The following is a 15,000-nucleotide window of genomic DNA, read 5'->3' as shown; positions in this document are numbered from 1 at the left end:
GTCCAGAAAAGGTGAGTGGAAAGAAAGATGGAGGAATGTAAAGTACATGAAGACATTGAAAATGAGCCAAAACCAAAAAAAATAGACATGAATTTCCTACTGGTGACAGTGCTTTCAACAAAGTTGTAGTCAGACGTGTGATGTGTCATGTTCCCCCAGCATTTTTAGAACACCAAATGCAATTGCATAGACACAGACTATGACGATAAGTAAGTGAGCTTTTACATGGATGAGAGGGGACATGACCGCTCCTCAGCTCCACAGTCATATGGTGCACCCACAGGGATCTGTGACAGTTACAGTAGTGTAACAGATGGAGACTGTCTGGGAATATGTCAAGAGTTTTTATGTGCCCCTGTCCTCTCTGTGACCTGTTACTGACCTGATTTACCCCCCCACCCCACCCCCTCCTCTCACCCTGTCCAGCCTGTGACCAGCTCTCTCTCGGTGTGGTGGCCATCTTTGGCCCATCACACAGCTCATCCTCCAACGCGGTGCAGTCCATCTGCAATGCTCTGGAGGTGCCGCACATCCAGGTGCGATGGAAGCACCACCCCATGGACAACCGGGACAGCTTCTACGCCAACCTGTACCCGGACTACTCCTCGCTCAGCTACGCCATCCTGGACCTGGTGCAGTTCCTCAAGTGGAAGACGGCCACCGTGGTGTACGACGACAGCACAGGTGAGATCTATCGCCGCGCGTTCCCACCCCGAGGTCGCACTATGAGCTCAGCAGGGGCCATGGACATTCAAGTAACTATAGTTACCGTGTGTCCTGTGAGAGTGAGGAGTAATGAATCAAAGATCAACCATGTATGAAGAGTTCCTCTGAAATTTCACTATAAAAATTGAAATAAAATAAAATTAGATTGAGTAATATAAAGATAAAATAATATAAAAAGAAAACAATAAAATTAGGTATAATGTTTGATCCTTGCTCTGATTATAATTTATTACACTATATACGAGACTATAAATGCATTAATGTAATGTAATATAATGTAATGCATTGGTGCACTGGGGTATGGTAGTGTCACACACGAGTGCTACCGTCCTCTGCTGGTTGGCTCTGTTCTCATCAGACCCTGTCTTACTCATCTACCCACACGTGTGTCTCCCTCAGGCCTCATTAGACTACAGGAGCTGATAATGGCCCCGTCCAGGTACAACATCCGGCTGAAGATCCGCCAGCTACCAATGGACTCCACCGACACGCGGCCGCTGCTGAAGGAAATGAAGAGAGGCCGCGAGTTCCGCATCATTTTCGACTGCAGCTATGCCATGGCCGCCCAGATCTTAAAGCAGGTAGGAGACCCCCACACGTCTCAGAAAGCCTGTCTTCAACCACAATTAGCAGATTAGAGTATTAAACTGCATATACTTTACTTGACAGACTATACTGCATTTCAGTACACGGTATACTAAAGCGCTTTGTTGTAGTGTGTGATAGATCCTAAAATTTTAGTGCTTGACTGTTCTGACAGATTAATCTTAACATGTCATCACGTGGACATGAAACTCTCAGACAGGCTGTCAACCACAACTCCAATCTCAGCCTAGCTGAATCCTGTGGATGCAGTGTTTACTTGTGTGTGCTGAGCAAACACACAACAAACAAACAAGCAAGCAAGCAGGCAGGCAGGCAAACAAGCAAACAAACGAAGGCTCCAGTGTTGTGCGAGGGAGTGGAATGGAGTGGAGGATTGAAATAGTATGTAGTGCTCAGAAAGCCCTCTTCTCCTAAGGCACATATGCTGCATCTCGGCACAGACGCTCTGGTGCCTCGGCTCCCCATGTGGTGAGAGGCTCATGTGTTCTGCGATGCCACACTCACACTACCCACCCTCATCTCTGGCCTTTGCTTTTGAAGGATTGGATAATGTTTGCCAGATAACTTTTGTGTCCAATTCAGTATGCTGTGGGTGTGAAACTTTTCACTTGATCACTTTGCAGCCCAACAATTTTGATATTTTCTTGTCATAACAGAGGCATAGGATGGGTTTTTGGTTATTGGTTTGTTATATAGCCTGGCTTGCTAAATGCATGGGACAGCTTAAAGGATAAGTGCCAGAGGCCAGATAAAACTTTTGAGGGCAGATAAAACTTTTACTTCACAAAGTTTAAATAAGTATGGTCTTCTGCCAATGTTTAAAGAACCTCACTGCTTGACTAAGAAGAGTAGCCTTTATAAATAAATAGATAAATACACAAATAAATGAATTAATAAATAAACACAATTACTGAACTTCATCAGCACTTCTCCAAGCCAGTGGGTTTTATTTATGCTACCCAAGGCTGGCTTCCAGGGTTTATGATCACCTCCCTGACAACTCCTATGCTGCACTTCTGCAAATGTTAACCTAGTGGGAAAACTTGCTTTAATGCCTACTTCATCTTGCCTACCATGCTTTCCTTGCTTATTCGAGGTCTGAAAACACTGCATCTTTTTTGTTATTTTGATCAGTTGTCATGTTCTGCAAATAAATGCTCTAAATGGCAATATTTCTATTTGGAATTTCAGAGAACTTGAGAGAAATGTTGTCAGTAATTTATAGAATGAAACAAAAATGTTCATTTTACTCAAACACATACCTATAAATAGTAAAACCAGAGAAACAGTATATATATATATGTATGTATAACAACAATATGTATTTGTGTCTGTGTGTGTGTGTGTGTGTGTGTGTGTGTGTGTATATATATATATACATATCTGGTCTTGATCCCCTGGCAGTTTAATCTAGCTGGATTTTATGTGCCCAAAAGTCGAACGTAAGAAGCTTAAGCATGTTCTGGTTCTGGCAAGTTCTGACAGCCCCAACTTTGGGCCTCTATTTTGCCAGAATTGACCTTCTCCAACACCCTGTCTCTGCGACTGTAGGTGATTCCCTTCTGTGGCGTGTCGTCGCTGTGTTGTCAGCCCTTGCGCATTCATTTTAATTCAACACTTCATCTGTCTGTGGGAAGGCTCATTATCCCAGCCTCTAAAAGGGTCTCGCTGTTGGTTGCAGCCACCTGTCTTTGTCTCTCCTTCCCTGCGGCAGCTCTGGATCGACACTCCAACCCCAGTTGTCAGTACATGAATTCGCCTTCAGGGGAAAAGAAAAGAAATAGGAAGGCATGGGGCGGGGGGACGGGGGACGGGGGACGGGGGGGGAGTGTGCGTTATGATCAAGAATGTGTTTTGAGCTGTCTCTAGGCCAAGGCGTTTGTGTCTTTGGAAAAGCTACGGGTCTGGATGTCCCTGCAGAGGACGGACGGGTGGATGGATTGAAGCTTATTTTGCAGGTTTACGGAGACATAGACCAGGAGGTCTGGGGCCGAGGGGCATTTGATTTATGGAATTGCCTGGTCGGGAGAAAAGAGCGTTTGCCACCTGTCAAAAAAATATATATAATAATAAAATAAAATACATGGTTTTAATGCTTTTTCTGGTAGGGCTTGGTCTGGGTTTTTGTGGATTTGAGGAGATTGTAAAGTAGAGGTGAGAGAGGGGAATATTTTTCAAATGCTCAGCCGTCTTGCTTAACCTCCATGTCAGCACATGTTACAGCTAAAGAGGAAACGCTGTCACCAGTGGAAGCCCAGGCATCTGAAAGTAGCGCGAGTTTAAGTAAGCATTCAATGGCGAATGATAAACAGGCCTATGACTGCCTTCAGACGAAAGCCCTCGCCTATTGTGCGCTTAACTCCCACGCCTCTTGTTTTTCTTTGAGAGCCTCCTAAATGACTAGATGAATGGCAGCAGCAATAGGTAGGTGTCGTGGGTGTGGAGTCACCCCCAGTCAAAGGCTCAGTCCTCTCGCGGCTGCTGTCGGGGTTATGCAAAACACACACACACGCTAAAAGAAATGGCCTCTGATATGGCTGCCTGAGTTCTTGAAATCTGTGTCATGTTTACCTCTCCTTGTTTAGCTGAAAAGCATCCGCATTTGTTTTGCTTGTCTTGACTACTGTATTGATTGCAGACTTCCACATATGACCTACTGACTATTTTAGTGACTCACCAACTCGCCCTCTCTCTTCCTCTCTCTCTCTCTCTGGCTCTCTCTCTTGCTCTCTCTTTCTCTCTCTCTCTGTATTTCTCTTCCAGGCTCAGATGATGGGAATGATGACAGAGTACTACCACTACATCTTCACCACTCTGGTAATGTACAACACTTGATAATGCAAATTGATTCTCATTTGTTCTCATCCCGGTCCCATTTTATATTTTGATGAATGCCGTTTAATTGCCAATGGGCTTTGGAACGGGTCCATAATATCAATTTCGTTTGACAAAACCGCGGAGTAATGGAGTCTTCAATATCCCTGTGTAAACACCCTACTCCCCTGATGAAGACAACAAAAGTCTTTGAAAAGGCACTACAAAGGCAACAGATTGAGAGTCAATTGATTGTGTCATTCCCTGGTTTGATGGCGGCACACGCACTTCGGCTAATATCTTAACACATGGGAGGGCTTTGATTTACGACCCTCCTCTATGTCTGCTTCAGTTCTCAGACTTGGGTTTTTAAGTCTCGATGAGGGGAGCGATATGATCGTCTACATTATAAGTGACTTCCCTGTGTCGTTTTAGACACAGTACATAAAACAGAGCCGAGCAGAGACTCGGAGCACAAATTTACATAAGCGCGTTCAACATCCGGATCGTTACTACCACCCGAGGAATACCAATGGCTTTTTGCGTTTGTACTCTGGTAGCTGTGACAGCTCAGCAACACACACCAAACACTGCGCTGACAACTAATTTCCTCGGCAAACAAAAACAAAATAATAATAGTGACAAAGTCACTTAAACACCCTGTTGCATTAGCTGTTTTACTGTAGGATCAATGTCTCTTAGCAACCGGGCGAGAAAAAGTTCCACGTAACGTGTCAGAGCCAGGGTGGATGTCACTTCTCCAACTTTTTACGTCTTCTCATCACTAGACGGAATTGAGAGGAGAGTTAGTAAAGAAGTAACACAAGAGATGCTTCCTCTGCCGTGCACAGATTACAATATACACAGACTAAGAAGCTCACACTCAAACCATAGCTTCCACTTCACTGTGGAAAGTCCTCCTTCACTGACTCTTATTGACTCTGTTCATTTCACTCAAAGCTTCCAGTATGGAGATACAGATTAAGGGACAAGGAACGAGAGGAAAGCAGGGATGCAGATTTGCTGATTTATTTATTTATCAAATGATTCTACGCAGTTCATTTATCCAACTCCAATATTTGTAGCTATTGCATTGTTTACTCAACTGTCTCCTGTTGTGCACAATCCTTGGGTCATTTTGGCAGGACTGTAGACAAATCCGTGCCACAATCAACACACGTGCCGTAGACAAGCTCTGTTTCTATACCAGGCATTATAACAGCTCCACTGGGAACTGTGACACATGCACAGGCCACTCTACATTTCCAGTATGAATCAGCCACTTGTTTTGGTGCCCTAACCGCCCAGTAGGAGCGGTTGCCACAGCATCAGGCTCACATAGGCCTAGTCACCTGCGGACCCTGACAATTGTGTTCTCTGGAACGCCTCATCTATCTGAACAGTCCAGATTCCAACCTTGAAGAATTGGATAGACTCACAGCGATGGGCCAGCATTTTTTCTTTTCACTGAGCCACCTAGGCTTCCGCTACTGCGCTTTCATGGGATTTTCTGTGCTGCTCCGTGTGCTGCATGTGTGTGTGCGTGTTTGTTAGTGTGTGTGTGTTTGTGTGTGGTGTGTGTGCTGATCTGGGTACTGCGTGTGTGTGTGTGTGTGTGTGTGTGTGTGTGTGTGTGTGTGTGTGTGACTGCTAAAATAGCTTTTTGTTTTCTTTACATTATGGCAGCTCTTTACTCTTTCCTCCACTGTGCCGGCATAGCAAAGTGAGGAAATCTAAATGAAATCAAACAAACAAACAAATATGTAAGGAAGCAAATAAATAAATAAACAAATAAATAAATACATACACACAAATACACACAAACATCCTGCATCTTCTTTCTATCTAGAAACAGGTGGAAAGCTACTGAATGTTTTGAGTTTGCCAGACATAATCAGTCTAAAGCACTATCATGTATCATAGGCCACGTCCCCTGCTGCACTGTGGGAATTACGCTAGACTGGTCCCGTGTTCACACCGTAATAATAAGCAGTAATATGAGCACAGATGGAGTGGAGAGAAGACAAGCTCAGATACATTTACTCGGTGTAGTATACTAGATCTGTGTGGAAGCATGGCACCTGCATTGTGTCGTTGACAGCCACTTTGTGCATATATCAAAGTATCTCTTTCAACAGGCCGAACCTGCCAAGGACTTAGAAGACTGATCTACTATGGCAAATCAGTGTTTCTTTTCCATCCCTCTTTTTTGCTTTACCATTACCATTATGACAGGGCACCCATTAGTCATTAAAAAAAGGAATTAAAAGGTTATCCTCTATGATATCAATGCCGATAAAATAAAACAAAAGTGAGTTTTATCCACAAGACAGGCTATTAATGGCACGTTCGGCCTTGCCATGTGTAACCGCATCATTGATCTAAGGCAAAGCTGGCGAGCATTAAAGGAGATTTCACCTGCCGGGCGAAAAAGTTGCCAGGGTGATGAATAGACGTATAATTTCTTTGCTCAACCCAATCTGCCTTGCTTCCCCAGTGAAGTTTCTCTGCGTTAGTGCTGCTGTGTTATGTTTTGGGATGAGGGAAGCTCTTATTTATTAGAGCGTGAAAAGTCAACAGCTACGTGTTCAGGGGGTAATAGCCACTTTCGCCACTGAAATTAGTCTGTCATCACTGCAGCATTATCCGCCGTAGGGACTATCCAGAACAATTTGAGACGAGAACATTGTTGTGGCTTCAGTCCGCTCATTAAAGATGCAGTCTGCCATTCAGTTTCGTTTCGCAAAAGGTTGGAGATTTTTGTGCAGCCAATCAAATTACAACCCTTACATTAGAGTCGCAGACTTTCCCTTTAAGGCCTCACTCCGTTCATTTTGTGACTCCCTGTTCTTTAAGGCCTCACTCCGTTCAGTTTGTGACTCCCTGTTCTGGTTTGGCTGCTCGGTTTGGCGCGGGTTTGTTATTCACCCATGATGCACCACTGCAGCACAAAGTATGATTGGATGCAATGGATTCAATGCTTGTGTTGGCAAGTATCTCTCTTGGGTTATTTTTGTGTATGTTTTTTACCAAATTGACAATTGAGTGTCCAGATTAAAATATCTGACATTGTTTTGTATGATTGGTTTTCATAATCCTTTAAGCTATAAAATAAATACTCGCACCACAAATGGACTAAACAATAAAGGGCTGCGAGTGCCTATATTATTTTAACTATTTAATTTTAAAGCACAATTTATTTTATAGCCTGTTTTGAGTCCATAGGAGCATATATTACCAGGGGGTATATAAGGTTTTTAGTCAAGGTATGTATGCTGTATGACAGCTTTTCTTTAGTCTCTCCTGGTGAACATAACATTAACCCTCTGCCCTCCAAGGGCATTTTCTTGATATATCCTCAATTCACCTTTAAAGGCACTTGCACATTGCATGTGTTTTGTAATAAAATGTTTAGAACAATCTCAGCTCTTTCTATAACCAGGCCCCATTTGTCCTAGAGCACTGTGTAACGACATAATTTGGCCCTAAAGCTCAAAGTTGAAGTCCAACTGAAATTCTTCATATCTCTTGTAAAAACATACCTTTTCTCATCATCCTACATGTGTATCGAGTAAAGAAAAGGGGGAAAAATGTGTTAAAAAAACACTGTTCTTCAGGACTTACACATGCACTCCATGTGCTACCACTGCAGGGTCTTAATAAAAATAAAGTCTATTATGTTCCACCGAAAGCCCCTTGGCATTCACATATGCTGCATGCTTCAGCGTTGGGTGTTACACTATTAGCAACCGGATGCTAGTTTCTCTAGGTATTTTGTACTAGCACACAAACAGATGTAAAAGAGATAGAAAAACACACAGAAAAAGAGAAAGAGAGAGAGTTTTTATTGAGTGTGCGCTTCTAACGAGACGGTATGCCAATGCATTATTAATAAGCTTGAGGAGATTAAACACTTTTCATTTTGCGATACGAACACCTGGCTGGCTCATCTATCCAGGGGACGCTGCGGTGTCTGGGCAGGGTTGCAGTCTGAGTCACTCCGTTCAGCCAGGTTCGGTCCTGGATGCTATCTTTATCAGCGGCAGTCCATCTTAAACACCCTTGGAGTCTCAAACACCTATCAGCAGCATCATATTTTAAATATTCTTGTGGAGTGTGTGATGATATACTGTATGAAAAAAAAAACTTTGCGGAATTTTGTTAATATGTTGGTGGGACTGAGTAGTGTGAAATCACTAATGTATCGAAACAGAAATGTATCGGAGCAACACTGTAAGGAGGACCTTGATGGTAATTAGTTTTATACCATATATTGAAGATTCAGTCTTAGGTTTGATCAGTCAGGATTCAGGTTTATTCTTGAAGAATGGCGGCCGACCACTTGTGAGACAGAGACTTTCAGATCCATCCTCCCTCACAGAACTTCACCTCAGTATATCTGATTATCCCTTGAGGGACAGTCTGTTAAATACACTGACATCTAAGGGGTGTTACCGTCTATTCAAATGGGCCATGCATGCAGGGTTCTTTGTCTCGACCTGGGGGGGGAAGGTGAGAGTCTAGTATCACACCTCACTACCCTGGTCAGCCCAAAGTATATTCACCAAGGAAAGTCCACTCATGGCTAGTTAAATCCAAATAAAAGTAACAATTATAACTAGGTATAATATCATTGACTTATTGACTATGGCATATTCTTATGACCTATGCCGGTCCCTTCAACCTCAATACTTGACATATACTGTAGCTGTATGTTCATGTTACAAGGGCAAAATACAGTTCTTAACTTTAACTGTGCATCTTTTTCATATTGTTTTGCAATAGCCTGTTTAAAGTGATCATGTACCCAGGGCCGGCTTTAGCCCTTTGGTTGCCCTAGGCGAGATTGAGTTTTGCGCCCCCCCCCCCCCCCCCCCCCAAACATCACTTTCATGTTAAATGTTGCATGGACAACAAACACCAGAATAGTTTCAGAACATTTTCTTTTTTATTATTTTTAATAATTTATTACACACTCAAAGTTTTGATTAAATTAACTCCATAAACTGTGCAAAACCATAAACTGTGCAAAACACTCTTAAGCACCTGTAAGGACATTTAAGCAAATTATGACCCTCTATACCCTAACTATACCCTCTACAAACAAAAGTGCTTTTATGGATACTGTACGTACCACTACAAAATATCTCAAATACCTCACTACAATTCTTCCAGTCATTTAGGCCACTACTAATGAGGTGGTAATTTTTCTGTGAAAAGAGCTTGCAGCAGAAGCAATACAGAGTATTGTTTTCCCTTGAATATACAAGCCAGCTTCTCTTGATTTTCTCCCCATTTACTAATTTCCTGTAGAAGTGGTTGTGGTGGCAGCTTCTCCCATCATCTCTTTTTGGAAATGTAAAGTCTGGACTGGTCTGGTATGGTACTCTGCAAACTAACTCTGTCCTTACCGGATCACAGAGGGCTGGCCAGTCAGCAGGATCTATAGGTTCTCCCTGAATATCAGGAATTGTGGAGGGTGAGGTGTCTGCAGTGTAGTTTCACTGGTGCCCTGAGTGCTTGATGTGGTCCTGGATGTCCCTTCACCTTCACCTGTATTCAAGCATATTGTATAGCCAGACAAGCAGTGTTTAATATAATAAGTGAAATGATCATGAATGTGGTTGAACTTCTTTAAGAAAACAAGCTATTGTATTTAATCCATGCTAACATGTTTCTATTGTACTTTAAAGTATGGATGTGGCTTGAAAAAATACTATTAAATAGACTCACCTGATGCAGGCTGTGTGTTCCTGGCCTGTGTGTTACTGGCCCCTTGAGTACTACTGGATGTCCCTTCTCCTGAAGCTGTATTTAAACACAGAGTTCATCCATGCTGTTCCTTACACAGTTGCATTTGGTCATTTCTATCATCCCACCACATAGTTGCATTGTACAAATACATTTTATCTGACCATGTAACTTGTAGTAGATCAATTACAATTACTGCCACAAGGCTAAATAATACTAGGCTACTGATTACAATTAGTAGTATTAATGTGATGTGATTATGAAAGTAATAATTGCTAATAATAATAACAATAACAAAAACAGCAACAGTAGTACTATCTAGTTGTGTAGGCTACTTGCAAAGTTCAGAGGGAGGCGAATCAGGCGTCCTTTCTCCAGCAGGTGCCGGCCTCTGCAAAAATTGCCTGAGTGCATCTGGCCAATTTAAAACAAAAATAAACAAAAAATGTAGTATATTCCTGGGGAGGAACTGTACAGAAGGGTGAACACCACCACTATCCCCAAAATGGTTACTGTGTGTGTATGCACCTGCTAGTTGTGAATTCACTAAACAGAACTTATGCCATTTATAATGAATCTAGACAGCAACTGTACTTTCAATAACTAGCATACGTTATCCAGATACTGGTCTTTTGACATTTACATCCATGTAGGTCAGGGGTTCTCAAACTTTTGCAAGCTGGGCCCCCCCAAAGTTGGTTAGGGGTAGTCGGGGCCCCCCCATCCCCCGCGCCGCCCGCGGCCCGCCGCCCGCCGCCACCGCCCTCAACTACACCACCATATATAGATAGATAGATAGATAGATAGATACCGTAGATAGCATATTGTTATTGATAGGCCTGACATGTCAAGGTTAGGCTATTGTTATTGTTAGGCCCATACAGACAATTATTATAACTATTTATTATTATTATTGTTATTATTATTATCATCAGTAATAGTAGGCCTATCAGTAGGCTATTAATTATTATCACCATCATTATGTTAATATTATTATAATTAATGATTATCGACCAATTATTATTATTGTATTATTATTATCATCATAATCATAATAATAATTATTATTATCATTATCATAATAATAATAAGTATTATTATTGCTATCATTAGGATACTGTTATTATTATGGGCCTCTTGTGATCTTTACAAAAAAAATCCTACAGGTCTGTCAATGTGAGACATGAGCCTGCTTTGCACTGCAAAGGTCCTCAAATCTTGGGGCAATGTTTGACAAACATATCCTCAGGTCATCCTCGATCTGTGCGCGGTTGCGGTATTTAGTTTTGAGCGCAGTCAGTCTTCGACGCGAAAAGGAGGAGCATTTCTAAGGCTATGTCGCAAAGCTGATCATTGCTACCCAGAATGACGAAAGAGGGGAGATGCTTAAGTCTACTGTCACTCTTCAGCTGCTCTTTCATGTCTGATGGAAATGGATCCCGAACTCATGCCAAATAACGGTAGTCCTCTTTGTAGGACCCAAACTGATTTCTGATATTCAGCGAGATACTGACATCGGTATTGCGCTGAGTTTAGCTCCTGTCATTATTCTACACTTGTTGTGCGGCCGGCAAAATCAGTGTTTCGGCAATTGTATGGGGTTTGCCAAGCTTAGCAATTCTATGAGCAACTACATAAGATGCCTCCAGACACTGCTTGGAGATGGTGGTTCGTTGTTGCTGGAGGCCATCACGTTTATGTTTAAAGAAGTCCACAGGCTTCTCTTTCTGACTTTTACGAATCAGAAACTTGTCCATATTTGTGTTTGTTTGCTGATACAGTGTGTGTGAAGTTAATAAAGTTCTCATTTCAGTTCGTCGTGTTCTTGTATGTGTGGTTGTGAACGACTTGCACACGAATAATGGATAAGGCTGTGCTAGGCAATAATTCCTAACAAAACGAACTGTACACAATGTAGACAGGGACAGCACAAAATAGTATTCAAGTGCTGGTGTTTTATTTGTTGCAACACGGTGGATGATCGAAAAATGTAAAGGTAGATGTTAAGGAGAAAAGGGCTAGCTGCAGTTGAAAGAAGGTAGCTAGCTAGGCTAGCTCTCGGGGCTACGAGCTTTTTCAAAAGACTGTGGAGCAAATTACTCCTTAGAATAGGCTACGAATAGACCTACTGCAAGTGCAGTAAGGTATTACTAAGGAAGGAGTGAGTCTTTAAAAAGACTGTTTATTAAGCAATGAATATCTGAATGATAGAGGAAACAAGAGACATTGAACAAACTCTGCAGAGTGTTGTCTCAGGGTGAGCGCTTACCATGCCTGCGGTTTTTTTTTATACTCGGAAGCTTGGGTGCAACTCGCGTTCAAATGATAAGACTCCGTTTTGATTGGTGGATCAGGAGCAAAACAGTATTTGATTTGTTTGGGTCAGTCCAGCCCCTTGCATTTCGCCACTGAGGGAGCTTTCACTAACCAGTGACAGGTCGGCGGTCGTTTTTTTTTTTTTCTCCGTCTGTGACATCGCGCCCCCCCTGGAGAGTGTTCGCGCCCCCCCAGGGGGGCGCGCCCCCCACTTTGAGAACCACTGATGTAGGTTATCAGTGAAGTTACGTTTGCTAGTAATAGCCTACGTAGCAAATTAGCAAAGTAACAGTCGCTAGCTAGCTATAGCTAGCCTAAGTGACAGCAATGAAACGTCCAATATTAGGTGATGCACAATACTACATTTGTTTCATTTGACACCTTAATGGCTGCGATGAGAAGACTTACCTCTATACTTGGATTTCTTTTCCGTTTTCGTCCCTGTGCTCCAGGTGGTTTAGACCGCTTCATTTTTGCGAATGTCACGTAGCTGACACGCCCACCCCACCCTGGCAGTGTGCAGGAGCCCTCACGTAACTAACGTAACGTAACTTAACGCAACCGCGACAAATGATCGACAATAACCATCAATTCAATCTAAAAATCAGGTTGACAAGTAAACGTGTGGCTGAAGGGGCGCCCTACGATGATCATGATTAATAAACATGTTTTAATTTGCTTGTTATTCTAACTATAATTAATGGGAAGTAGGTCCAAGGGCGACACTAGGGCGCCCCCAACCCATTTGTCGCCCTAGGCAGTCGCCTAGTTCGCCTATAGCAATCGCCGGCCCTGCATGTACCAAACAACTAATCTATGCTGATATTGTATTGTAATAGATAAATGTGATGTAAAAGAGATGACAATACAGCACATGCTTTTATATAGCTATGCCATGTTCTAAGCAGAATAGAGTGAAATACAGGGTGAGATCAACACTCTCAGTGTAAAATGAGAAACATGAACTCCGGATTACCCAGTTTGAGGCTGCTTCAATCAGCCCGGTGAAAGGCTGATGGTGGGATCCCTGGTTGTGGGTCCTGGCCTCAGGGGTATGTGGATCCTGTGAAATCCCTTATCCCTGCCCGCTCAGGCTGCCTGAAAGCAGTGTATTATCCTCCTGATTTCCCCCCTCTCCTCCATTCCCCTCCTTTATGGGAGGACAAAGACACAGGCAGCCTCAATGAAGCTCAGGCCCAGTCAGCTGAATGTGAACCCAGTATTCCCTCTCTCACTCTCTTTCTCTCTCCCTCCCTCCCTCCCTCCCTCTCTCTCTCTCTCTCTCTCTCTCTCTCTCTCTCTCACTCGCTTTCTCTCTCTCTTTTTTCTGTTTTTCACCATGCCCTTTTTATTTCCCCCCCGCTCTTCCTCTCTCTTCTTTCTGTATCATTCCCTCTCTCCTGTCATCTTTCTGTCATTCTCTCTCTCCCTTCGTCTTTCTGTATCATTCTCTCTCTTCCTTCTCTTTCCTTCATCCCCTTTACTTCATCTCTCTTTCTCTCTTTCTCTCTCTCTCTCTCTCTCTCTCTGTCTTTCCTTCTCTTTTCCTCCATCCCCCTAATTTCCTCCCCCCTTCTCTCCACCTCCTTTCGTCCTGTATCCCCCTTTTGATGCAGGATCTCATGGCCATTGACTTGGAGCCTTACCGCTTCTGCGGGGTGAACATGACGGGCTTCCGCATCCTGAACGTGGACAACCCCCAGGTGACCTCCATCGTGGAGAAGTGGTCTCAGGAGAAGCAGATCCCCCCCAAGCCAGACTCGGGCCTTCTGGAGGGCGTCATGACGGTATGCCTCCCGTTCTGCCTGAGAGAAAATGCTGCGGTGGTGAAAAAACAAAACCAGACAATTGATTTCAAAGCCTGCATCTCTCCCGCACTGACATGTTTCACACCGTCTTTATTTTTAACCCACTTGGCTGAGGAAGGGCTTTAGCGGTGCCTCCGTTGGTGGATTGACATGACTGTGTGTGCTGTGAATTAGCAACCGTGGAAATTCTGAGGCATGAGAGGTTATTTTGCCTTTGTGCTTCCTTTTTCCCTGTCCTTGCTCGAGAAGAAATTGAAATGGATCACTGCCTCAAAACGATTCTTTAATAACATGGCGCAATAATATGAGGCAGCAGGGTCACACACTAACAGAATTTTTATCTCATTTATGCGCTTTATTAAGGCCTGCTTATTACCAGATGATGAACTCTCTCGATCACAGAAGTTCAAATCCAATAATCTTCAAATCTCATCCCATGATTTTTCCACCAAAGCCACTCTTTTTACGCTCTAATGTAGTAAGGGCATGGCTAATATAGAGTGAAGAGTTTAAAATGCATACGAAATAATTCAATGTGAATATTTCAGAGCAACACGCACAGTCCCTCATTGTTTGTTTTATGTTAATGAATTTGACAGAGGTTCAAACCCTCCCACACAGATCTCTCGCAGGTCTAATTATTTGGGTGCAGGGGAGTGAGGTTTTCAAGTAGAGCAAGCAGGTCCCCTCCTCTCTATGAACTATAGAAGAGCACACATTTAATTGCTTCCCTTACTACTGTTAGGCAGTCTGTGTGGCAAAAAAAACCTCAAGGTAGGCTGCCTTTAATTTCCTTTCACTCGACTGGAAAGTTTCCTTTCTGTATGTGCATAAGGACTCCACGCACAGGAGGGTGTCACATAAATTATTTGTGGAGCTTGTGGGAGCTGTGTTTCTTGTGAGCTGGGGTGGGGATATACTGGATGAGGTAACTGTGCCTCAGTTTTTGTTATTGTTGTGTTTTTCTTTTGGGGGGGGG

General features: G+C 43.1%; 1 protein-coding gene across 1 annotated transcript in view; it reads left to right on the top strand.

Moving 5' to 3' along the window:
- LOC105909998 (glutamate receptor ionotropic, kainate 3) overlaps nt 1-15,000 on the top strand; it is a 118,887-nt gene that overhangs the window by 62,861 nt on the left and 41,026 nt on the right. Inside the window, exons 2-6 of the mRNA XM_031577033.1 lie at nt 1-11; nt 427-684; nt 1,126-1,307; nt 4,096-4,149; nt 13,830-14,000. The exon at nt 1-11 is cut by the window's left edge and continues 166 nt beyond it. Coding sequence (XP_031432893.1) covers nt 1-11; nt 427-684; nt 1,126-1,307; nt 4,096-4,149; nt 13,830-14,000 — 676 coding nt within the window. The remainder of the gene's footprint in view (nt 12-426; nt 685-1,125; nt 1,308-4,095; nt 4,150-13,829; nt 14,001-15,000) is intronic.

The sequence above is a fragment of the Clupea harengus genome, chromosome 11 (assembly GCF_900700415.2).
Source record: "Clupea harengus chromosome 11, Ch_v2.0.2, whole genome shotgun sequence".
Classification (NCBI taxonomy): Eukaryota; Metazoa; Chordata; class Actinopteri; order Clupeiformes; family Clupeidae; genus Clupea; species Clupea harengus.
The sequence above is the reverse complement of the archived record's forward strand: the minus strand, read 5'-3'. Positions and strand labels throughout refer to the sequence as shown.